General features: G+C 38.5%; 1 protein-coding gene and 1 long non-coding RNA gene across 2 annotated transcripts; both read right to left on the reverse strand.

The window, feature by feature from the left end:
- Positions 1-258: 258 nt before the first annotated feature.
- On the reverse strand, positions 259-16,062 carry LOC136280825 (uncharacterized). The gene is made up of 7 exons (XM_066166544.1): positions 15,417-16,062; positions 14,618-14,732; positions 7,627-7,898; positions 7,142-7,256; positions 6,384-6,905; positions 5,654-5,938; positions 259-431 (listed from the first exon to the last, which is right to left on the reverse strand). Exons 1-7 carry the CDS (start codon positions 15,576-15,578, stop codon positions 259-261), a joined length of 1,644 nt encoding a protein of 547 aa, XP_066022641.1. The 5' UTR covers positions 15,579-16,062.
- A 2,898-nt stretch (positions 16,063-18,960) lies between these two features.
- Positions 18,961-24,659, reverse strand: LOC136281089 (uncharacterized). Its single transcript, XR_010717561.1, has 3 exons — positions 24,535-24,659; positions 23,639-23,706; positions 18,961-20,093 (listed from the first exon to the last, which is right to left on the reverse strand). It is a non-coding gene; the product is annotated as an uncharacterized lncRNA (long non-coding RNA).
- Between the last annotated feature and the right edge of the window lie 2,429 nt (positions 24,660-27,088).

Genomic DNA, 27,088 nt, shown 5'->3' on the forward strand with positions numbered 1-27,088 from the left:
GCTTAACGCTCTATCACAGTCTACGTGTTTAATAAAGCTTAGCACAGAATTTAGGGCGGTTTCCATTAGAGGAGTAATATTATGACTCAACAAAAATTAAAAACCAACAAAAAGAACAACGACACCCAGATACAGACTATATTATTCTGTGGTAATAAACGAGGGAGACCCCTACAATTTTTTTAACTTTACCCCTAACTGTAGAAGATATCCATAAAGAGCGAACAGTCTTCTTCCTTCTAAGCAAGTTTCAAAGTTTTACACTGGAACGTCAAAGTTGACGCTTCCAAGAGTCACAATAGACGCCGTGAAATGGCGGCCTTGGCGGCGGTACTTGACAAGAGATGGGTTGCGTGGGAGAGTCACAGCTAGGAACCAGCGGTTGACAGCCTTTTGAGACATGTGCGGCTGAAGGGGATCCCTACTAATGCCTAAAAGACAAAGAGAGAGACACGGCAATATAAGCTGCGTTTGATAGGTTTGAACGATATCTGGAAGGAATTTGTTTGTTTACCCTCTTTGGTCTTTTTGTGTCAGCCGTAACCTTTTTCAAACACCACAGAATTTCATAATTATTTCACAACTCGATCGCTGCCTGTGTATAAAAGTAAATAGATTCATGAAGCTGCAGGAAAAGCTAATGCCTATGCTTATTTTATTATTCCGTCACCATCTGACGATTTTGAGTAAAACTTTTTTCGTCTTAACCAATAAAGATGATTAGTGCAGCTTTTTTATTGCAAACGTTTTGCTTTTATTTAGGATGATTTTTCAATTTTTTTTTTTTTGCACAATACATGAAAAATTAATGAAGAATTCACAATTGGAATTCTTCTCGTTTTTTCTTACAATATTAACTTTGCCCTCAGAATCCCATTACTTTACTAGATTAGTAATTGTTAACTTCCGGCGTCTTGATCATCCTTCTCCTTTTGAAAAAGCTACTTACCTAGAAATGGAACTGTAAAATATCAGCTTTTACTACATGTATCACGCCTCTTACACAATTTTTTGACGAAATAAAGTTCATTTTAACTGCGGATGAAAATCAAGCAAATAAATAATTTACCCAAGTTGACTGCATTTGAAGGAAGTACTCAAAAGAAGCTTGAAAAAATCCGGGCCTCAGCAGTTTGGAGTCCATGCCTCCCCAATACTCACTGGACTGTACTACCAACTGACCTACCACGCCTCACTCCCAACGTGAGCTCCCAATGGGAGGCATAAGCTCGAATCCCGTGGAGAGCTGAATTCTTTTCGGGCTCTTTATCTGCAATTCCTTAAATTGCAGTCCATTTGCGAGGGTGATTTCTTTGCTTACTTGCTACAAAGAAGTAATAAAACTACTCACTTTTAAAAGCTTAAGACCTGTAAGAGTATTTTATCATATTTCTGTTATCAGTCTCTTAAAGAAATAACAGAAATAACTGGTCCTGTAAAGGGGAATCAGTCAGTTTGATATCGATAGATACAAGAGAATATCAGTTAATTGTCTCTTGGTTAGGGACCATTCGCATAAGGGAAGGGAGCAGAAAAACCGATGAGATTTCGCCCTTCTCTACCCCTGTAAGGAATTTTTATCAGCTATGCGATTTGCTTCATTTTCAGGAGCTACACATATGGAGAGCATGCATCCAAGCTGTCAAAGTTGTGATGTGCACTTGTATTTGAAGAAAACTACGTAGATCTCTCTTTTCGAACTGCTAGATTCCTCTTAGCTCTTGGTTTTTATCTTTTCGCAATCCTAGATGATGCAATATCAAGCAGGTTGGTGATTGAATAAAGAAAAGTAGTAGGAGGGGGAGGGGGAGGGGGAGGTGCCATGGTTAATTTCACATCGATGTCATGACAAACTATTGGAAAGCGCTTTAAACTCACCCAATCTCATAATGTTTTTGAAAAGAAGGTTCCTACACAAGAGTCCAACGAAATTTCAAACCATATTATTTTCCTTTGTTTTTTTTGAGAAAGAAACTGCACATCGGTTATACGTTTTCATAAAAAATAACAATTAACTCTACGAAATGCGAGACAACAGCGCGCGCACATGACGCGTTCTGTCCACTTACTCAGGGATGACGAGTTAAGTGTCCCTTTAACTGTCCTATTACACTGTCCAGTTACAAGCGTACACTTTCCTATTAGTGCTCAAATCGGGCTGGTGATACGACAAGAAGTTCTGATACCAATTAATCATTGCCGATGTAATTTGTGATAATCGGTATTGACACAAATTAATATTTTGCCGACACGGAACAGAGAACTGGGTGCGAGCGTAGTACGCGAAGGCTCATGGGTAGTATGTTTGTAAGAAGAGACCGTTGAGAAACTTGTGGCATTCTACGGTCAGCCTTGCCACTAGCACTTTCCCATAAGGTTTATTTTTATTGTGTAATTAGCCTGATATGATTTGTTTTCTTCATTCTCTTCATTGTTTATAGATCAACCTTAAAACCCCAAAGGTGGCGCCACTGCAGTTGGTCGGGGGTACACGGTCCCTATTTTCCTAACAAGAGGTTTTTGGGGTTTACGTGTCCGGCTTTGGCGCATGTAGGACGTTACTTGATGTATCTCTTATCCACTTTGTTGTAAATTCATTGTCACAATTAAAATATATCTTGGGCCTAGCTGACCAACGCGCCCATGCCTCAACCTTTGAGTGTGTTCGGTTGTGTAGTGAAGGCAAAATTTACAATTTCCGAAAACAACAAATACATTTGGGTCACAGATCTCCGGTGGAGACAATGCCTAAACTAAGAAAAAATTCTTAATTTTGGAAATTCCTCAGTTCTTTTAGGATAAGTGATTGTTTCTATTGTTATTGCGATTTATTCTGTAATTGGTGGATTTGGCTGAGTGGACTTAGTATGATTGGCTGCTTCGACTGTCCGATCACAGCCAACTGTCCAAATACAGCCGATTGCAGCTAAGGCACCGATCAGATTTGAGGAAACTGTAATAGCCATGATTAAGGTAAGTACAAAGCAATGATGCATTTTTGATAGCCATCGTTACGCCTTCGAAAACTCTCCTGCAGGCGAAGAAACGCTCGTCCCGCAGTCTTCTTGAAGTCTTTAGAAATGCAGGGGATATGACGATATAGCCTTGGCTATATATATATTTCTATTCTGTTAATAATATCACTGTTGCAGTAAATATTTTGAACCCAGGAGTAAAATGTTTTCGTGTCGTGTAGTCTAACCGGCTAAGTGAGAAATGTATAGAGGACCGACCCCGATAACAGCAAAAGACGTTTTGACAGCCAAGAAGAGAGTCATTATCAGATTCAATAACGATGACTTCTACTCAGATCATCCAAACGTGAGCAACTGTCAGCCTCAACTACATGTGTCCTTTACATGACTACCCTCGAGCCTCGACCAATACCTCTTTCACTAAATCGTGTCACATATATGCTATTTTCGTGGGGAACGAGGTTATCTGGTCTGGCCTTCTTCGTGCGATTATTCAATTCACAAACGTCTTCATTAATGATGTAATTTACACTTTAGCATATGGCACCATTATTGCACGCCATCACACACTCTGTCAAGCTTTCTGCCCTGGTTTTCTTGAATGCGTGTCCGTGGAGCATCATCCCATAAATGGAACGTTCGGATCGACAAGACACAGAAGAATTCATAAGGGCAGCTGGTATATAAAGAAGAATGCAATCATACAATCCCGTCGCACAAAGTACATTTTTCCAACAAAAAAACTCAGCTGATGTGGAGCTCAGCCTGGAAATGATAAAAAGAGGTGGTTGTTTTGGTAAGCAGGCGGTCTGGTGCACAATGTGCACCGCCTGAGAATTGGACCAGAAACATTTACTGCCTCGTGACGTTCGAAATCGAACTTCAATGGACATGAACTTCTTTCAATGAAAGCAAGAGACACTGCTTAATAAAAATTAGCCAAACTGGTCCATGTCCACAGTAAATAAACCATGCATGAAGAAATATCTCATATTCCTAATTTCGATATAGCAAAATCTGATTCCGTTGGAATGTGGATCAATCAAAATCTACCGTCAGCCACCACAAAATATAGCGTTTGCGTTACATTTGGTGACGAAAATTAGGGTAAAACTCAATTTCTGAGGTATCTCGCTGAGAAATGAGTAAAAAAATGTATATTCCGATTGCCAGTGCAAATTGGTTGGGTGCCATGTTGAGACACTTAAGCAGCCTGGTTTTGGTTACTCATGATTAAAAGTACGTACACCGTAAGAATTTATTGTTGCTTATTAGTCTATCGATGAATGAAGCAACGTACTTGAACGGAAATTGTCACTAGGAGAGTCTGCGCGTTTATTTTTGATGGGTTTCGTATCAGCGACTCCGGTGGATCACGTTCCGTATGAATACAGGATACTTATAAAACTCAAATCAAAATAGATCAAACTAGGTCTGCCTTCATTTTATATATGACTTATTCTTTCCTTCCTCTGCTCAATTTATGAGTTATGAAAAATTAATCAGACGAAAAGGGAATAAACAGCGACTACTTAACGTTCAGGAAAGCCTTTCAAGCGGCGATGTTGCTAAAATTAAAGATTTCTTATATATTTGATTGGTATTATCAGAAACTTTGGGGTTTTACCGGGCGAAGCGCTGACAATTTGGAAAGGTTTTCTGCGTAATTCTAATGATTTTTTTGCGTCTACTACAAGGCTCTCTTTATTTCTATTCTTACATTATTTAAAAGTTAATTTTGCAAAGTTTTATAGAGAGACAGGTTACAAGGATTTAAAACTTTTCTAAGACAATTTTTGTATTTTGGTCTTGCTCGTATTGATTCATTTCTTAATACTTCATTTGTTTTTGTATTTCCATTTTGATAGTTACATAAATCCCCCCCAAAAAATGAAAAGGTGAAATTCACAGTTAGCTAGTGGCTTACCTTCTTGCTTTGGTGAATCTTGGGGAACTCGTTCCAAACGAGGTTAGATAGTTAACAGTGAGGATGCACTTCTCGGGTCTTAGAAGCGATATTAATTTTTAATGCGTAATCTGAATTACTCCGTACAGGCTCATTAAAGTATACCTCCGTACATTGTAAATAAAGTTACATTACATATTGTTAGGAATTTCATCATTACATTTTCAAGAAAACTTAGGATACCTCTCTATAATGCAGCTGCCATGCTTCATTCTCCATCAAACATCACAGGTAAAACCTCTAAAAGGGATCTAAAACCTCTTTTTGTTCTCGCTTCAACTACCTTAAATGACTGAAAATTCAGAGCTGCGATTTTTTAATCACAAGTATGATAACAGACAGACATGGACGACACGAGGTCCTGTTACCAATTAATCGTAGCCATTATAATTTCCGAAAAAACAAACACATCTAGAACAAATATCTCAAAGATCTCTAAAGTTAAAAATCCGTCCATCCTGGAAACTCCCAGTTTTCCTTCAAATGAGTGATATTTGGTTATTGTGATCAATTCTATGATTGGTGGAGCTAGCTTAGTAGATTTGGTGTGATTGACTGCTTCACACTGTCCGATTACATCTCTCCAAAAAAATTAGTGAAATTAAAGCAGTTAGCGCACCAATCACATTTGAAGAAATTTTAATGGTTGATTAAATAATTTTAATCAATCATTCTATACAGTGATTTCACAGTAATGTTATCGTAACCTGACCAGGTCCATCAGATTGGTAACAACACTCATTTTTCTGATCCTTTCCTGAGTTGAAAGAGCCACCCCCTCCTCCACAAGAATCCTTGTTCATCTTTCCGCCACCTCCGCCACCTCCGCCGGAATACCCACCACCACCCCCTCCTCCGTAAGCCCCTCCTCCTCCCCCAAACCCACCGTTGGCTTTTAACCCATCGCCTTTGCCCCCCATTCCTCCCTGAAGAAATCCTCTGCCACCGTCTGCGTTCTCATCCGATCCGTTGGAAAAAAAGCCTCCACCGCTGCCGCCTAAAAGAATGAAAAGGGGATTCAACTTAAACAGACAAAAAGGAAAAATGATAGAAAAAAAGATATTAATAAATCTCTAAATAAGTGAAATGAAACCAATTAACCAAAAAGGTCCTTTTTAACGATAATAACTGATATAACCTTATTTAAACGAATCGTTTGGTGGGAGAAAATTCCTCCCTGAATTTTACAATACGGATGTCAATTTCCATAAGCAAGAATCGAATTTTTTGATTCATTCTGGATGTGGTGTTCCCATAGCCTACGAGCAAGCTTTCATAAATGCTGCTGCTGAGACAAGTACACCTCTGGCTTTCCAGAAAGTTTTCCGAAAGTCGAGGTGTGGGTGGGGCGAGGTGTCGAGAAGTCTGCAGGTTTTCTCTAGCGGACCTCTTTCTCGCCTGTTTCGCTCTCCAGCTCGCGAGGCCCCCGGAAATTCCCTCACCTGCGTAGCTGGCATTGCCACTCTGCCCGCCAAGGCCACCGATTCCGCCTGACCCTGCTGATCTGTACCCAGGATTCCCAGTTGTGTTTGTACTTGCGTCACACGCTGCATGCCGTTTTGTCAAGTAATACAGACCTCCTCCACCTCCAGCTATTATCAAAGGCGTGTTGTTTTGTCTGACAACGAATGTACCTCCACCACCGCCAGAACTCCAGTCATTATCTTCAGAGCCCCCTTCCTGTCCCACAAGGATACGAATGATCTCATCTTTAATCAGACTGAACGTTCCTATCATTCTCGCTCCTCTTCCTCGATACTGAGCGCTATTAGGGTGTGAATCGTACCCTCCTGCTGCTCCTATTGCTTCTATTCTGTAGTCACCAGTGTGAGGCACAGTCCACTGTTGAATACCGCTGGACAATGTAACTTGTCTGTCATGATCCTGACCTGTGTAGTGACTGCCCAGGGTTGTTGGGCCATATCTTCCGGTGGCACCGAGATTTGAGAAGATCGCAGAGAATGCTGAAAATTAAATCATAATAATAATAAAAACCATTAAATCATTGATGCCGTACTTGATGTGCTTGTTAATTCGTAGACCGTTAAGAAAACATTCGATGCTCCGTTAAGGTTGTCGACATGTCATTCATCTGTCACTTAGACAACTAGATGACACAATCACTAGCTTGAAGGATTTCATGTTAAAGTGATTACGCTTCCAAACCGTAACTACCGATAATTGTTACAATGTTGCTTACAATTCTCGCAGTTTTCACGTATGGCTTTAGGCGGACACAGGCAAATGTATTTCTTGTCTGTGAATCCATTGAGACATGTTGCACCGTGGGCACAGGGGTTGCTGGAACACGGATTCTAGTGAGAAAACCAAAAGGAGCATTCTCAGTCTCCAATTTGAACACTAAAGGCCGCTTATTTACACCAGGTCTAAACCAAACCGCAGTTATACGCAAGCAGAGGACCTCAAGGATTCTCTATCAGAGGGTTGATTGAATTAAATAAATAAATGTTCTTCCACTATCAGCTTTCGGCCCTCTTGGCGTTTTTCACAAAAATAAATGTTCAGATAAAAGATTCGACTAAACTGAAGATGGCTTAGAACGCGGTTTCGCTAAAAAAACGACTTCTAAACTTTGTTAAAATAGCCGACCATATGCGTTCGATTCTCTCGCTATTTTTGTCTTCGATCTCTTTTCATCTATTTGCATGGTAACTATGATTTCACCTGGGTAGCCCAGTAAAGGAATCCTTCCTGTGCCGTAAGATGTTCGGGATGTTGAATATGGTCAGAATCACTCAATTGACAGACCCTGAGTCCATTCTTGTCGGGTGGCCCGACATTCACAGACACACAATTACTTTCCATCAGGCACTCGTATCTACAGTCACCACTGAGTTCATTTCCCATTTTGAGCGTTATATTACGAAGTAAGTGACCTTGGAGAGCGAATCCGTTGTCTGGTTGTCCAAACCGTAGACTTCGACACCCGTATCCTGCTGATAGGGGTACATGGGGAAAAAAAGCAGAAAAAGTAAAAAAACAACAACAACAACAAAAGTAAACAAGTAACTCTTTAAATGATGTAGAAGTTAGGTAATGAAATAGTAAAGGAATCAACACTTACAATTATAAATTTAAAAAAATGAGAAAAACAAAATTCTTTTAACTGACCACCAGATTACAGCATTTTTTTGGTAAAATTTATTATAAGTTAATCTCAGCGAGAAGATAATTATTAAAAAAAGAGGCTAACATAAATAAAGACTGTATTATTTATTCTAACTTGAGGCTCAGAGAGATCTTTCACCGAAGAGAGATACGCAATGAGCTGTTGTAAGTTCAAGTAAACGTTAATTTTGTGTTATCAACTTAGCTTATATGTAAATTGACCTCCGTAAAGAGCTTTAAAGCTAACGTTACGAGCGTTAGCCCCTCATCTTTCGCCGTGACAAAGTGAGTGATATCCCTTATCGCATCAGGAAAAAAGAAACCTATCTCTCTGCGATCCAACAATCTTGCTTTTTGAGAGGTGCCTCGTACGAGTTGCAAGACTTTTGCTGATCAAGCTTTTGCCTTTGCTGGTCCACCTCAGAGGAAAAAGCTTTCACAAGAGAATATCGATCAGTTGATATTCGCTTGGCTTCCAATGTTGATTAGAACGGCTCCGAACTTGGTTACTTTTCAGAAACAGTTTAAGACATGCTTATTCAAAAAAAAAAAATCTATGACATTCGGTCCCATCATATTCTGTAGGTCCTATTTTATATTTTGAAGTTTGATATCCTAACTTTCACTTTGTTTTAAACGGTAAAGTGCTGTCGAATATTTTATCATAAAAGTGACAGACAAATTCACTGTTATCATTGTAAACCAAATCATCATATAAAACCTCCCACTAACTCAGCACCACAGTTCCTTTCGAAAATTACCCCCCCCCCTTTTTTTTTTCAAATAAACTCTGTTTGACCAGATTTCTTAAGTACACAGATCCGTAAAAGTTTTTTACAAAGGTTGCCTTCTTTGGACCAAATTGACTCAACCGATGTAAACATCATGGAGGAGTCAATATTCACTGAATAATGTATTCCTTTGTAGAATTCTCTCTGAAATCCACCGATATCAGTTGACCAAGAAAATGTATTGAGTGAATACGTATTGTATGTAGTTGCAATATTTCGACGGAGTGGCACAGTTCTTCTCATTGCTGCTTTAAAACACTGACAATGCCAGACCACAACATAGTTCGTTATGTTCCCCACTCTCTGCGAGAAGTGCGTGGGTTCCTTAACGTCGTCTACTAACCTGCGCAGAGAGAATAGTGGGGAAGGTACAGAATAGAATGTCTAACCATTTGCGAGTGTTATGGCAGAGGCAACAAATTCTCCCCAGTTATTTTAATATTCTGAGTGTTTGTCCGTTTTAGGGCTTGAAGATGTACACTCGACCTCACGCACGGCAGTCCGGCGCTCTACAACTTGAGCTAATCAAGCACGGGCGCAGTTTTATTAGAATCTGATAGAGTGTTTTATGATATTCTTAAAATAGGTGCGTTCTTCGGTGGAGCATCTTTTGTGAATCTGAAAAAATGCGTGTTTTTTGAGGTTTTTTGGTTGTTGTTGTTAATTTTACTTACCGCGATTTTTGGCTTCTACGGGTTTACACATCCAAGTTCCAAATAAAAGGACAAATTCAAAGAACAAAGGCAAAGCTGTAAAATACGCGTTCATGACTACTTTTGGGCGTAATTTCCCGAGGTCGAAAAAATGGTCGATATAGGCATAAATATACTTATCACGAACTGATTAGCTATTGGATCCTTGCAAAAAACGGCCACACGCAACTTATCAAATATTCATGTAATTCAAGCAAACTTTCTGTTACTCACGCTTTTTTGAAGAACACACAACCATTTTTTTAATAGTACGTAGGTGATGCTATAAAACATGGGTACCTCTTCTGTGTACTTGATCTGTAGCTGTAAAAGTTTAATTACACGGTTCAACACTGCTTAGAGCTATCGTGTGTTTTGTGTTCTGTGTCCCTTATGTGTATGCATAATGGACAGATGTTTTTTTTTAAGTAAACACAGGAAATGAAAAAATGAGTCGTGACATGATACGAGCAACTTCGCTTCGTTGAGTACAAATAATGGGCGAATCCAGTTAAAATATCAAGCGATCTTTAGACATTTGATTACTTTGCGCTGCGAAAAAAAAAACTGTTCGAAATTGTATCAAAGAAGAAATGAAAATGGATTGAAAATCGCTCTTGGTTAACAGCCATCTGTTCACCAAGTATCAGCGGCAGACTACTACGGAGCATTGTCGACATGTGATTGGGGTGGATGATGAAAAAAGAACTGTAGTTTGAAGTTCTGATTAAGCACCTTTGTCAAATACCTAAAGCTCATTCATGTCTTTGAGAGTTTGTCTTTAGGCATACTGTTTTTTTCCACTGGCAATAAATTAATTATTCACACAGTTTTCATTGATAATATGTCACTTTTGTATCTCAACATTGAATCGTTGTAAAACCTTGTTTGACAAGTTGACGTCTGATGTGCATGTCCGACGTGAGCGTAACACAAGAGCTGACAAAAAACCGCTTTTTGTTTCTATTTTTATTTTTTTTCGTCGTTGCCTTATAGGAAATGGTCATAAAATTAATCAGCTGAATAAAGTAACTTAGTGGACGGATTGGTGTGTGATATCGCTTGGTATATCTACTTGTTATTTTTATTTTGACTCGCCCTGCGGGATTGTAAATATACGGCACAATTTGTAAAAATACTTTGCAATGTTACACACAAACTGTCTTATAGGATATGTTTATCAACCATAAATTACGGAACAACAGCGAAAACATCATCGACAAAACTGGCCGTCAAGTTTAATAGCCGTCGTGGCATTTTTTGACAACCTCTGAAAAATTATAATGTATGTAATTACTAACTGAGGTCGGTCGGGCCGGACGGAAAATAATTGGCTCTTAATTAGTCATAATAAAAGGAACTAAGTCAAACCACGATTGGGACGATAACGAGGAGGTGACAAAACAAAATATCTAATGGACAGAAAAATGCCTCAGCGCGTGTGTTTTAAAACTTTATATGTCTCTTAGCCGTCCTGTGCAAAACAACATGTTGAAATCATCAAAAATTTGCATGGCCTGAAAACTTTAACCCCGACGTTAAATGATTCATGTTTTCCATGTTTAACTCATGGCTACTCCCACACGTTTGACCGAATTGAGGTGGGCGCCTCAAGAGACGGTAAACACGTCCAGCCATTTGCAAACTTATAAAGGAAGATGAAAATTCCAATCGATGTCTTCCTTGGCGTTGCCTCCCTGTTATTCTTTTTTTTAATAAGGCATCAGGATTACACGTTCTGAGGTTAAAGTTTACCTTCGCATGTTATTAAAAAGGGCAGCAGCCGAAGGGCTCGAGTAAAGGAAATTTTTATTCAAACATGTGATCAAACATATCAAATCTCTACACACACCATTAGAACTTTGAATTATCTCTCTTTTATATTCAAATCAATGGTATGTGCGGTCTTCCCAAGGCCGTAGCCGCATTTCATTGAAATTAATCGCCAGTAATGATTCATCTCTACGTTCTTTACGTTAGTGGTCAATAATTACAACTTATTCGATGGTTTCACGAATAATACGCGTGAATGTTTTCCAATCCCTGTGTAGGGCGAGGGAAAACAGAAACTGTCCGTATTTTTTGTCTGTTCTTTAACGTAATATCGTAGCATATAGTGTACGTTCCGTTGCCCTAGTACGGTAAACTGCTAGTTTCCTTTCAGCAATGTTACGGTCATCTGACCATGCCCATCTGAGTTGTAACAACATTCATTCTGCTGATCTCTTCCCGAGTTAAACGATCCACCTCCACCCCCACAGGAATCGCTTACACCAGCCCCACTGCTTCCTCCAGAGTACCCCCCTCCACCGCCTGCACCCCCTTTATATTGTGTACCTCCACCACCGCCACCAAAGCCGCCGAACATAATAGGCATTGCGGCCCTGCCCCCTTTCCCTCCGTTGAGAAAAGCCTTGCCACCTTCGCTGCCATTTCCTTATACTCCTCCATATTCCAGTCCACTCCTTCCATCTGAGTAAAAACCTCCGCCACCGCCACCTGAACATCAAATAACAAATACTAGTGATATATGTATAGGTAATCAAACAAATTCGGATTCAATTTGGTGTAAATAATCACGATTTCAGACTAACAACAGCTTAAGTGAACTGTTCAGTTGGAAGTTTCCTCGAATAAGATTCTAACGATAATTATAACTACATATTTTTTAATCGAAGTCTTCCCGTTGTTATCATTAAGATAACAATTTCCTCGATTGTGATTGGTTTGATAATTTCCTACTTTCCACTAATTCACTTGCCAAGTTGTTAGTATTGGACAGTTCAATAGGCCAATCATATTCAAAGTTGTAATTAAAATCAACCAATCACAACCTTGAACTCAACAACCATAGAATCAGTGTACAGACAAATGTTCTTTGTCTTTCATAACTAGGCCATTCTTCTTTTCTCGGTAATTGTAATTTTTGAGTAATCAATCCTGATAAACAAAACAGACTCCCGCTGCCAGTCGTCCGACTTTGTTATCACTCGTATGATTACAGACCGAATTGGACTCCACTCAGTCCATTACCATTACTGATCGTCACGTTTTATTTATAATATAGACCCTGACCTGCTTTACAATCATCAACCGTCTGGGAACCATGTCCATTGCTCCCCCCCGACCATGATCTATAGCCAGGATTCCCCGTTGTGTTTGCACTGGCATCACATCCTGCATGTCTTGATTGCGGGTCGATTACACCACCACCTCCTCCAGCAATTACCAAGCAGTCATTTGTTTCTTTGACTACAAAAGATCCACCCCCTCCACTACTTGTGCGTTCACTCTTGCCCCCCTCCTGGCCAACGAGAATTTGAATGATTTCTCCATTAATCGATACAAAAGTTCCACTTATTCTTGCACCTCTTCCTCGATACTCGGCGTATATGCCGTCGCGCTGCTCATTGTAACCACCTGCGGCTCCAATTGCTTCTATTCTGTAGTGACCAGAATAAGGCACAGTCCAGAGTTGAATACCTCTCGACAAAGAAACTTGTCCATCGTGATCCTGACCTGCGTAATGATTGTCAAGTGATTTGGGACCAGTGCGTCCTGTTCTGTTCAGGTTTGTAAATACGGCGTTGAACCCTGAAATATGCAGAATAACTGATCCAATAATGTACATGAAAAAAATTACGTGCTTCTTATTGGCTAAAAACGAATGCATTCTCATGTAACGCGAGTGCAAAGTTGAAACTCGAGTGCAAAGCTGTAACATGAGTATAAATTGCAAACATTTCGTCTATCTCGATTTTCTGCGATGTTTTGTCGCACACGTTACTAACAAGTAATGATATGATTTCTCTTGCAGTTTGGTGTACTAAGCGCTTTGGAATTTTTCAAAGATAACAAACTGCATTTGCCCTACGCGCTCGTGCAATTTTGTTGTCTTTCGAAAAAATTACTCGTGCTTATTAACACTAAATTGCATTCGAAATCATGTTATTACCTCTACAAAACCAATCTTGAGTGAGGAAACCTAGATGTCAGTTACCAAGGGTTAGATTTTACTAAGACCTCTCTCACTGTGTTAAAATTGAGGGGGTGAGATTGGGACAAGACCAGGAAGGAAACAGAGCTTTCAAGCCAGAAAATAAAAACAGCCTTTTGGTTTCTATGGTCATAACACATCACAAAAACCATTGACAAGATTTTTATGAAAAAGGAAAAGCCACTCTAATACTAAGCAAATTGAGTACTTTGCTAGCGAAGTAGTTTTGGTATTTTAAGAATATATTGAAAAGAAACTATACTCCCTTTTAATGATCTAAACTTTATCCTTACAGTAAGCTACTGATGTTATAAGCAAAGAAAAAAAAACAGATTTTGACCTTTTTATACGTATAGGTAGTAACATGATTTCGATTGCATTTTGGTGTTGATAAACAGGAATAAAAATTTTCAATGACAACAGATGTGCACGAGCCCTTAGGGCGGGTATAATTTGTAGTCTTTAAAACATTTACAAGTGCTTAGTACACCAAGTTGCAAGAGAAATCATGTTATTACTTGGTAATGAAGTACATGAAAAAAGCATCAGAAAAAGGTAAGATAGACGACGCTATTTATAATTTGCACTCGTGTTAAATGAGAATGTACTCGTTTTTAGCCAATCATAAGCGCGTAATTTTCTCGTGTTCATTGTTAAATGTTACAACGGGCTCGCTTGCATCAATAACAACCGACTAATTAAAATTAATGATTACTTCACGAGAATTGATTATAAGTCGTCGCGATGCTTCAATAAAAATACACAATGTCAGCAATATTTAACTACAATAAATGGTACGCTCTATTACATTTTGAATTTTATTCTGTAAATTTCATTTCTCTCTCCTTCCCCCCATTTCATTGATGTTATCAAACTGCTCACCGATTCCAGGCAATATTGTTTGGAGGGAGAAGGAGGCTTTCAAGTTTCTTTTTTTCAGATGAATTACATGATTTCTGTTGATCGGAGGGTTGTCGGACACCGACAAATGGGTGCTGGGGAGGGGGTGGGGATCCGGAGGCGTGCGAACTACTTTTGCTACTTATCATAACTGACGTAACTTTTACCTTTTTCACATCCTTTTCCCTTAAAGCCAGATTGACAGACACATGTATAGTCCATAACCGTTATTCCAGGTTGGCATGTGCCTCCATTTAGACACGGGCTGGTGTGGCACGTGCTCTGAAACCAAACCAAAAGTATAGCTTAATCAACTTTAATCATAAACATGTTTTCTTTTTGATTTAGGTTGTTCTATTAGATTTTGATAGAAGTGCTTATAAAGAAGAAAATGACTGAGTACTATAATCATGGCTACACGCTGATAAAAGGTGATCTCCATCTTAATGCTGTGATGTAATATACTGATGAAAAAACAATGATATTGCATCAAATTTTTCTATGTATTTTTTTTCAATTTTATCAATTTTTCATTAAATTTTTCCAAATGAAATCTGTATTCACCCCCTCTTTAATATTGCTAAATTTCTTGGCTCTTCTCAATTGTCATTGCCTTGTTGTCTTCCAATTAAGATTGGATTTCCAAAACTGTCCATTATCTTAAATTATGTTGGCAAAGAGAGAAGAAAGGGTTTTTTCTTTAATGCTTCACTTTCGGGCCTCTTTTCCTAGTTTTGTTTTTTGATAACAGTTTACCGGCAAGGAGAATAAAGAACTGACTTCAAACTGCATGGCTTTTAAAATGTTTTCTTTTCGCTTTAACGACGCATAGAAACGTGACTTCAGTGCTGCGCCTGTACTCTGACAGATCACAGCAACGTGACGTCATTTCTGCTCCTGTAGGCCAGATCCTGGCATCGACCACTAGCAGACCTGATCGTCTGAATTTGGTGTAAATTTGCTTACCTTTGTGTTATTGAGCGGGTTGCTCCCCTCTCTGCCTCTATACGTGAATCCTTCCTCATTCTCAAGATCTCCTGGATGTTTTATGTGGTCAGAGTTACTCAGCTGGCAAAGAAATCTGCCTTTTAAGAGACCTATATTGATAGATACACAGGTATCCTCCATTATACATAGGTTTTTACAATGACTGTGCAGATGAATAGCAGCTTTGAAGGAGATATTCTTGATCACATGACCTTTGAGAGCATATCCATCAACTGTTGTAGTAAACTTCAGACGTCGACAAATACCTGATGATAAATTTGAAAGCAAAATCTTAAGGATTCTCTAAGAAAACCTGCATGATCATGCGAGGTAAGAAAAAGATATGTTATTGCACTAAAATCTCTTAGTTTCTTTGTTACTTTAATCTTGAATATTGATGCTGCAAGTAGTATTGTATTAAAGTATTGAGAGTACTGTCAACAGCATAGCATTATTACATTTGCAAGTAATGTTTGTATAACTAAGCGCAATGCTTTGCCGCGTCTTCGTTGCTGCCGCTGTCGCAGTTTCCTTGAGGTCCCTGATGAACTACTTGTGTGGCAGGTTGGGTTGCGTGCATTGGCCGCGATAGGTTAACGTCAGTAGCTTCGGTCTTGCATGGAAACAAAGTATATCAATAAATCTATAAAGAGACTTATCGGAAGCCTCACGGTCGAGTATTGAATAAATTAAGCCAAGACTTAAACTTGGAGATGATTAAGGACCAGTTTGTTTCCATGTAGTCCAAACATCATAAATGAATTTTAACCAAAGTAGAGTTGCAACTTTGGCGGGTGTAATTTCTATGTTTTTTTTTTTCTTTTTTTTGTTTAATATTTTTGCGTTATATAAATTTGATGGCATTTGTTCAAAGACGTGGAACCCTGAGCTTTTTGTGCGCTTCTCATATGTGCTTTAAATAAAAAAGGGTGTTAATCTTAAACACGATAGACCAGTGGAGGTTCGGTGGACAGGAGACACATCCTTCCACAGCAAATATCATTAATCATTTACAGTGAAAAACTACCCGAGACGGTCAACAATTTCCAAGCAAAAAATTGCGAAAAGCTAACCTCATTTTTTCGTTTTCATGTGGAATTATGATAATGTTTCTCTTTAGGCATTGCCCTTTTTCAAAATCTCATATGTAATTTTTTTTCCACACCGTAATATCAGAACAACAAATCAATCTTTATCACAATAAATTCATCAACAATGCAATATACGCTTTCAAGTCAAACGAGTTCTTTCACGGCAACTTTTACCAGGACTTACGAAAACAAATTGGTATTTATCATACAATTTTCTTACCTTGGCTTGCATTCGTTTTACGAGTAAACCAAATTCCCAACAAAATGAAAGTAAAAGCGCAGAAATTTACCGGAAATGACCTGAGATTCATTTCAAGCATAGAATAGCACCTCATCTACACTTTGCTGCATACGCCTGGCTTATAAGTTAATATCAAAATTCAATTATTAATGATTATCAATATTTGCATCACTGGTACCTGGAAAAGCTCGCCTTTCAGTTATTGGTACTTGAAATTATTAAAATTTATTTGGCGTTTCTTTGCCAATGATGATAAGAACTGCCAGGGTTGTTGAGCACGTTCGTTTTTATTAATTACTAAGCTAAGGAAGGTTTTGTGGTAATTTTTAGAATGGCATAAGATTATATCACATGGTGAGAGGCTTACACTTTTTATACTTGATTGAACGAAAATGCAATAGGATTGGGTACTAAATAAATAATGAATTGTTTTTTGTACTTTTAAAGCATTGGCGACAGACCAAATAAAATATGAAAGTTCGGCGATGTAATTTCAAAGTGCTTTTTACATCAGTCTGGTTTTTTTCTCTTGGATTATTATTATTATCATTATTATTATTATTCTACCTTGAACACCAACGCCATTTCAGTAATTCTTTTCAACATAGCTCTCATTTAAGTGTTGGATGTCATCTCTGTGCCAGTTTGGATCGTTATGGATGGGAATGTTTAATTTGTTGACAAATAGTAAGCTAAATGAAAGCTTTAATCCACTACAACACCTTTCTCTTTAGTAGCAGCCTGGAGAAATTGGGAAGTTCAAATATCTTTTAATTTTTCATTTTTTTTTACCACGTTTTGGATATTTTCCGATTGGGCAAACCAAAAAAAAACACTAGTATTTATATTCCAACAGACGGAAATTTCCCAATTTTCGAGAATTCCACGTTATCCAGTCGAAGAAAATCAGATTTAATTTTTCCTTGTATTTTTAGTCGTATTCGCTATACAGTAACTTTTTGCGAACTTTGGCCTTATGTCATTCCTTTTCACTCATCCGTCGAATTAGCTCACTTGGTCAACCTTTCCAAAAAAATTCATCAAGTTTTCAGGCCGACAAATCGCCCGCATCATTAATTAGGAAATTTCTTTCATTATGCTTTCGGTATCTGTGTTTCTCTTGTGGTGTAAAAACACCTAAGACTCCTAAGTAACACTTCAGGTCTCGTTAGTTTTGGTTATATAATTAACGAATAACCCACATCTTTTACTCACCCGCGTTCCACTTGAGTACTATAGGTTCAGGAGCGAGTTTTTTTTTTCCGCTTTGATTCGCGGCTCAAGCGCGAGGCCTATAATCTGGTCATGGTTTCTTAAATGTATTTAAAGATAACGGAACTACATTATCAAAATATAAACAAAAATATGCTATGCATGCGTATTTGTTTTCTATCATCGCTAAATATCAGAATGAAGGAACATTGCACAACAAAAGATTATTCCGAAAGCTTTCTCACACCTTCCAGCCAAAAAGACGACATTTCCAGGGAAATAAACAATGAAAGATGATGTCCTTCAGGGAATGACACAGGTATACTCAAGAAAAAAGAACTCGGTGTGCTACAATTAGGAGTCGGAGCTACGACCGTCCGATTAGTACTTCAGATGCTCCTCCACTGAGTTGTAGGAGACTCGTGGCAGATCGTTTAACTGAGTCTATGATGACAAACTTCCTTCATGCTGCTAGGAAAGGAATGTCGATTGTGAGGTGAGAAAAGCCTGTTTTTATTCATGGTAATTTGATATGAAATTTGGAAAATTTGATAAAATGAAGTAAATATAAGGAAGAAGTCGAACTGATAGAAGCAAGCGTTGGATGTGTCAGCAGGCCTAGTAGAAAGATAACATTATTCGAACTAAGTAAAAAGAAAACTGACGTCACCAGGCTGTCTACATATGCACATGATTCTCGGAAACGATTTCGCATAAACTCTCTTTCTAGATATTTTTAAATCTAGCGAAAAAGAAAAAGAAATGTGTACTAATGAAAAAAGTTAAGCAACCTTTTCACCGGTTTTATATGTTAAAACACACATACACATATGCAGATTTCTTATAAACCTGTAGTTCAAGCCTGCCATGACTTCAAAGTTTTCATGTACACCTCAAAAGGAGAAGAAATAAATTTCAAGTTTCTATTATTCAGTTTAGGTTTGTCAGGTAAAATTGAGTCAAACAAAGAAATTTTCACAACTAATTTATTAGGTTAGCCTACCTAGAACAATCAACTTGATGTACAAATAAGACTAGGTATGTACTGATGACGTACAAAAGAACTATCTTTGGTAAGAGGGCAAGCTTTCCTTTCTTCATTTAAAAAAAATTCCCAAGGTTATCATCTTTCCACATGCTCAGTGGAGAGTGAGAGTGAGAGTGCAAGAGACTGATAGTGACTATGCTATTTGAGTAAATATCCAGAGAAGGATAAAAGGCAAGATTATGGTCTGCACAACTTTCTTATTTTAATTTTATAACTTATCAAGCTAGGTCATTTATATTCTTGCTTTGTGCATTATGCGGATGCCTATTAATTTTACTTTCATGCAGGTCAAAGTAAAAACATGAATTAAAATAGCAGAGCCCACTTTAATTTTAGTCCTAATTGAAGAGGGATTTTTTCCTCTCCAGTTTCCCACCATTTAAAACTTACATATCTTGTGACCAATTCCTAATATCAATCTTTAGTTTGGGTATGAGTATTGATAAGAAACACCATGCATTAATGAAAGCTTGGGCGAGAGTATTTAAGGCAATTCAAATAATAATATTACATGTTATAATGTGGCAACTTACACAGCAAAATTATAAATCAATCAATAATAAATCAATCAATCCCACAATTCCAAACCAGGAAATCAGGTGATTGACTAACTTGCTTCAACTTTTGAGGGCTTGAGGTACAAAGAAATAAATATGGTAAACAGTTACAATTAATACAAATTTGAAAGTTTAAAAGCTAAGAGATATACTTTACAATCATTAAATCCTATGCATTTTAGCAGAAAAGCATCGGTTACCACTATAACTTCTCCCAAACATTCATACTTACAGGAAATCATTAACTTTTGTCACTAGGTGGTACTGTACTCACAATAGTTCTACTGACACAAATGCATTTCTCTAAAGTTATCTCATGGCTTATGACTCTACAGGTCATGTGGATGGTTCCTGCTTGGAGACTGACATTTCAATTACTTCAGCAAACTGTAATCATCAGAATTGCAAACCAAGGTGTATTTACCAAATGCTCGAGTTTCAAAAGTAGTGACTCATTTGTTGCAGTGGAGTTCACTCCTTTTTGAGGCCATCTTCAGCTTGATCATCCTGTTACATGTGAAAACATCAAATGTTACTCACATATTCAAATACTTGCTTGAATCAAAGTTATAATTTTTTTAATAACCTGCTTCCTTTAACCCTTTAATTCCTGATAGTGTCTAGCGTCAAATTTCCCCCTTCAATATCAACCCTGAATCAAACATTAGGGTTATGAGAATAAAGGCAATAATAACAAACTAAAGAACCTCTTGATTGTTAAACAAATTCTCCCTGCCAGCACATAACAAAAATGTATTGAGAACAGTAAGGAGAATATGCTTACTGATGTTACAGTGTAAAGGTTTAATAATGCCCACCTACCCCTCCCCTACCCCAACATTAACCCTCACTTGTTATCAATAGACTGTTGTTGGGTTAGGGGAGGGGTAGGTGGGCAGTTGCCCAGATATTGATATTGATCCGAAATATAAGGCCATTGATAGCCAAATTTTACAGTGGTCGCCGCCAGAAAAAAAAGGAACAGTATCTAAACGCATATTGCATTTATGGAAAGCTAGGAGAAGACTGCCCAGGGTAAAAAAAACTGTGCACCAAGTAGAAGAATGCAAATGTTGTCTCTTAACAACACCAGTAGAGAGTAGCCTCTTCAAAAAAAGCACAGGTTGTGTGGCGAGCAGAAGGGAGGCATCCACAGAAGTAAAAAGTCAAGCCAAAGAGCTTCCAGGAAAAAAAAATCTTCAAACCAACAAAAAAAGAAGTGAAAAACATAGGGTCAGTAATAGATAAGTAATTCAACTCTGCATGTAAGGAGCAACTGGGAAAGTCCTTTGGAGAAGGAATGTCCATGGTTCCCAAGGCTGGGTTGACAAAGAAAGTTTCACCGGTTGAGGCAAAAAAAAAATCCGTAAAGAAAAGAGAAAATTTTAAAAAAATGTAGAAAATTCCTGGAAAAAATAATGATGTCAACCTTCACCAGGCTCAACGAAAATCTTTCGCAGCCAGGAAAAGGCAAAGAATGGTAGAATGTTTGAAACCATTGATGAAGCCAAAAGGAGGGCAAAAAATGCCCCCAAGCAACAGAAGAGGTCGCACGTTCCCAGTACTGTGGATGGAAACCTAGAGTAGCTAATGCTGGATGTGAACGACTGGAAGACTGTGAACTGGTCTGAGAAGGCCAAGGAGTATCAAATAAGAAGAAAAGGGGCAAGTGTTCCACCACCCAATGCTGGGCAAGTCTTGAAGGAGTACCTAAAGTCCTGAGGAGTCAACACTAATACATTTGATCAGAAAAAGAGTAAGTATTTTGCTATCATGAACACCAGCAAATTAAATATTGTGCATGAAGATCTGTGTCACTTTGTACTCTTACAGACACTTGAGGTATAAATGTAAACCCTTCCATACATTTAAAAAGTCTCCTACCCCCTCAACACTCCATTACCCCACTCCTACCCCCTCAACACTCCATTACCCCACTCCTACCCCCTCAACACTCCATTACCCCACTCCTACCCCCTCAACACTCCATTACCCCACTCCTACCCCCTTAACACTCCATTACCCCACTCCTACCCCCACAACACTCCATTCTCCCACTCCTACCCCTCAACACTCCATTACCCCACTCCTACCCCTCAACACTCCATTACCCCACTCTTACCCCCTCAACACTCCATTACCCCACTCCTACCCCCTCAACACTCCATTACCCCACTCCTACCCCTTCAACACTCCATTACCCCACTCTTACCCCCTCAACACTCCATTACCACACTCCTACCCCTCAATACTCCATTACCCCACTCCTACCCCTTCAATGCTCTATTACCCCACTCCTACCCCCTCAATGCTCCATTACCCCACTCCTCCTAGTTCCTCTTTTCCTTCTGGGCTCTCTAAAATTTGTGACATATCAAACCCATCATATGCTGTAGCTTTTTCAGGTGGCTTTCAAGAAAGGCATACAAATTATCAACAACCTACAAAATCCAAAGTACATGTACCGCAGATGGCAGGTGTATTCCCATTGTACTCACATAAAATGCAGTGATCTAAACCTTTCATTTAAACATGCACCGGCAATGAGAGCCATGCTAGCCCCACCCAAGACCATGACTATTCGTAAATTGTATGGTATCTACTATCACAGTGCTGTGCATCATGCTTCTGTCATCTTCATGCTGGTGTGTCTTTCATCCATCAATGCTAAGTTATTGGAAAGGTTTTTTGACAGAATTGTAGCATAACAAGAAAGACATGGAGCAAAAATGCTGAAGATTTGGTGCCAAATGCATTTCTTCACATACTGGGAGAAGATATCACTGTAGAGGAAAATACAGTCAGCATTCAAGAATGGGAAATTACAAAGTTGGCAAAGAGGTTACCTGACAGAGCCATCACAACAGTAAGTAAAGACCTTTTTAACGAAGAAGGCAAGATTATGGCAGGCTCAGCTGGAGGTAATAGGTGATTTCCTGCTTCCAGGACCAGGGGTTTGGTGGCACTGGAAAGATGATGGTTCCGTAGAGTTCCATGATGGTCCTAGTGAAGCCACACATCACCCAGAGGGTCCTCACATCTTTCATTTCAGATCTAGTTTGGTCAAAGCCATTCAAACCAGTTTGGAGACTCCTTGGAAACAATATTCTGAGAAACCCGAAGAACTGCCTCTACACCAGCTGAGAAGTAAGAGTGGGGAACTAGTTTACAACAAGTTACATCTCAATGATGACAGACCCTCAGCTGCTGAAGAATGTCAGATAGAAGAAACTGATCTCCGTACCAAACCACAATGTATTTTGCATTCAAGTTATTATAGTAGTCAGTGATAAAATGTCAGTGAAATGAAACATGTAAAAATGTACATGTACAGAAAATGTGAGGGAAAATTGTATTTTTTTTAGAGAAGAATCACAACTTGAAAACTTACATAACCACATACAGAGTGACATAAAACAAGGAAAGGAACAACAACCTCAAGAAAATAGCAAAGAGCCTCTAGAGCAAAACCAACTTCCACAGCTTTCAGAGCATGAGATTTGTACTAGGTCAGATGAAAGTAACCAGCCCCTCACTTCAAAAACAACAAAAGCAACAGAGGTTGTACTAGGTAAAACATCCTAAGTGATACAGCTTGAAAATTGTGCAACAACCTCAACCACAACTCCAACTCCAGATATTGTGCCAACAGGTATGAAAACCACCTGGCAAAAATACAAATTCTTGTCCTGAAGGCTACTAAGCAACTACAGTCTGATATAAAATTATGGGATGCAACCTTTTTGATGTAGAATAACCGGCTTCCCAATGCCAATGACAATGAGTTATCAGATGAGGTAACAAGTACTCTTCATGACAAAAAAAGTTGCTCTGAAACTGCTACAATCCTGGAGGATTACAGTACATTTATAAAGTATTTTGATCACGCATTCTTACCTAATTTTATTCCCTTAAATGATTTAGTCTGGCCATTTAAAAAAAGGTAATAAGTTGCTTGAAAGTGATTGATGTCCATCATTTTTACCACTGAAAGCTTCGGATTAAGAGCAAATTTGTTACTGGTAATTAACACTTAGTTACTAATCGCTCACCTTCATCATAAGCAAGTTAAAGATTATGTTTGACTGCAACATAGCTGTGCTGTTGAGCTATCTTGTCCCTATGGATTGAAAAAAATACACTGTGAACATAAAATTAGAAAAGAAGTCTCATGCAACAGTTTTTACTTAATTTACATTACTTGACTTAAAATACTAGCATAACTTAGATGGCTTTAATTTCTCAGGTTGTACAACATGCCCTGACGAATGTGGAAGTTGTATAAGGATGTCAATAAAAATCATCGTTAAGAAAAGGTAATGTTCAGATTCCTATTTACCATGTTCATGTATGATTGAGAATGTTTGTGTTATTCGTCACAGGCGGGCAAATCGAAGTCATTGTTAACTAAGGTTAAAGACGACATCCTAATTTAGTTTGTCACCTCTCTTGAGATCGATTCAATCTAAAACATATAAATATGTACTTTTAATTTCGCTGCACACGTATAAGAACACATCTGTTGACGTGTAGTTTTTTGCTCTATCTCATTAATTCGAAATTTACATGCCTTGTAGACTGAGTAATAAATTCTCTTTGTTGAAGCTCATTTAGATACATTTACCCACAATAGAGTTGTACTGTAAATCGCCGTTAAATTTCGGACTCGGGATTGAGCCAAGGCATTTAAATTTGATAAACAAACGAAATTTACGCTACGAGTAAGTTTTCACTCCGCAGTTTATCAATTTCCACCTCATCCTACGCTGACGAGAATGGAAAATTTCCGAAACATACCAAAACTTATTTTAATCCATAATTTAGTAAACGAAAAAATGCACTTTCTTTGAATGAAACGTTCGTTATTTGAATTTACGCCTCAGAGCATTATGGTAGCTACGGCAAATTAGAGCTAATTTGTCGAATTAAACACAAAACTACCACTCACCTCAGCTTTAGACCCCACATCTGCACGAAAAAAACGTATTCTAAAAAAAATTTTCGGTAGATATCCATCTTCGCCTCCTCAAAAGCGTAAACGCTCTCTGATCTTAACTTCGAATACACCATGCGATACAAGCGACTAAATACAGGAATGGTTCCGATCTGTAATTGGATGATAAAAATAGTAAAAGTTAATAAGTTACATCTTAACTCTTTGCTCGTGAGTATTGTTAACCGCGTGTCTCGAAACGGAACAATGAAATATCAATGCGAGTGAAAACACCGATGTGTCAAACAAGAAATGGTTACTTACGTAGCGAAGGGCCGGAAGGCAGCCTTTCTTGTTCAGCGAGGTCGTTCAGCGATATCCCGGCGACGAAAAAGTCATCTGCTGACTAGCTCTGCTGACTAAACTCGTTTAGTCAGTTCAGGCGGACGACCAGAGACTAAAGTAATTCCTGTATTTCACGCATAGTTCCGAATCAAACCTTTATTAATTATTTTTTTCAATAATTTTTTTAACAAATTTTTTTAACAATTTTTTTAAAAAATTTTAAAAAATTAAAACTAAACTAGTGAGCAGCGCTGTGCGAACAGTAGTTGTAAAACTTCTCTATTCTCTGACACGTTTCTTCTAACTGTCGTAAACTTCTTCAGGTAGTTTTACAAGTTAACACTAAACGCCTACATTTATAAGCCATTGTTAGTGGATACTGCGGGGGCCAATGACCATAAGGGCTTGGCTGGACCTACGAGCAGGAATAGGCAAAGTTTTGAAAAATTTGAAAATTTCTTTTGAAAATTTTTTAGGCAAGGTGAGAAATATTTTTGGGAGCCACGGTCTTAGCTAAAAGTTTTGAAATTTGAAAAATTGAAGCGGTTTTTTTACAGATGATGCCTGGAAAGCAGTTGGCAAATTAGGTTAGGATGGCTCGTGTAATTTACAGAAAATATGGTTTATGTTCTACTAATTCTATCTTAAATTTAAGTAGTATAAATACCTTGCCTAAAACAGTAGTGTGATACAATAGCAAACGAGATATACTCGCTCCAATACAGCGTCATGTGATGAACAGCCTTCATTAATTTCAGAAGAGTTCTATAAAATCATTTTACTCTTTCTCGTTATAGCCGAAAACTGTTCGAAGATCGGTTGTACCATCACTGCAAACAGTCAAGGTACTTCGACATGATTCAGTGCCAGAGCTACTACCACTGGTTTGACTGGTAAGACGTTTTTTTGGTTTCTTTTTTTTTTTTTTTTTCCTTTTTTAGGTCTAATGGAGTTGTTAGAAATTACCACGCAAAATTAATCCGCGACTTTCTTCCTTTAGGTGTTATGCAAAAACAGATGAAGAGCGCGTTAGTGGATTTGTCCTTCACGTGAACAATAACCTAGAAAATCAGTTTTCCGCGAAAAAAAAATCCCTCGATTGCGGCCAAGCCATATTTCTTCAGCAGAGCATACAGTAAATTAAAAACGTCGGTAGCAGCGTCACGCAACATTGCGTGATTTTCCAAACGTGACATGCAGTTGCTCAACTTAGAGACTCTATGGCCCTGTAGTAATAAAAGAGGGCTTCATTTGCAAGCACTCTAGACTTCAACATAAGCAGAACCTAATAAATCGCTCTTTCAGCTTTTATCTCAGCGTATATATTATTTAGCCGGAACTAAAAAAAATTAATATACACGTGAGTTGGAGCCATTTCTGTCTGCGGTGAAATACACGAATGGCTCCAGTCTCTGGTCGTCCGCCTAAACTCACTAAATGAGTTTTGTCAGCGGAGCTTGTCAGCAGGTGACTTTCTCATCGCCGGAATATCGCTGAACGACCTCACTGAACAAGATCGACTCTTCCCTCTCTTCGTTATGTAAGTAGCCATTTCTTGTTTGACTCATCGGTGTTGTCACATTGATATTTCATTGTTCCGCTTCGAAACACGCGGTTAACAATACTCACGAGCAAGGAGTTAAGATATAACTTATTAAATTTTATTATTTTTATCATCCAATCACAGGTGGGAGCCATTCCTGTATTTAGTCGCTAGTCCATGCGATAACGGCCGCCATTTTTTTAAATCTTGAAACTCTGCTGGGAGTCTCGCGTTACTCTTCGCTAGATATTTTCCTTTTTACTTACATCTTTCTTGTTCTCTTTCGCGTTCTTTTCACCGTATTAAACCATATTGGTGTCCTCTTCCAACTTTCTTGCGCGTTTCTCTCGACTCACTTACTTCTTGTTTTTTTTTGGTCGCTCAGTCTCTCTCTTTTCATCCTATTTTCACTCAAAACCCTCTCTCCACGAACTTGAATCATAACAATTTCCTCCTGTGACAAAGCCTTGATTCTGCCTGTATTGTTGCTCTGCGAGTTGATTAGAATTTACGGAATACTAAGAATTACTATTCAACTACAACCTCACCAAGTTGATTTCGCGCTCAAAACGCGGGTTGCAGATTATTTGCTTACGCGGCTTCACATCCACTAACCCACGTAAAGCCCTCGTGCAATGCCTAGCCGTGTGCCCGCGGTACGCTGAATTATCTCTCTGAAGG

This window comes from Pocillopora verrucosa, chromosome 5 (assembly GCF_036669915.1).
Source record: "Pocillopora verrucosa isolate sample1 chromosome 5, ASM3666991v2, whole genome shotgun sequence".
NCBI classification, from domain to species: Eukaryota; Metazoa; Cnidaria; class Anthozoa; order Scleractinia; family Pocilloporidae; genus Pocillopora; species Pocillopora verrucosa.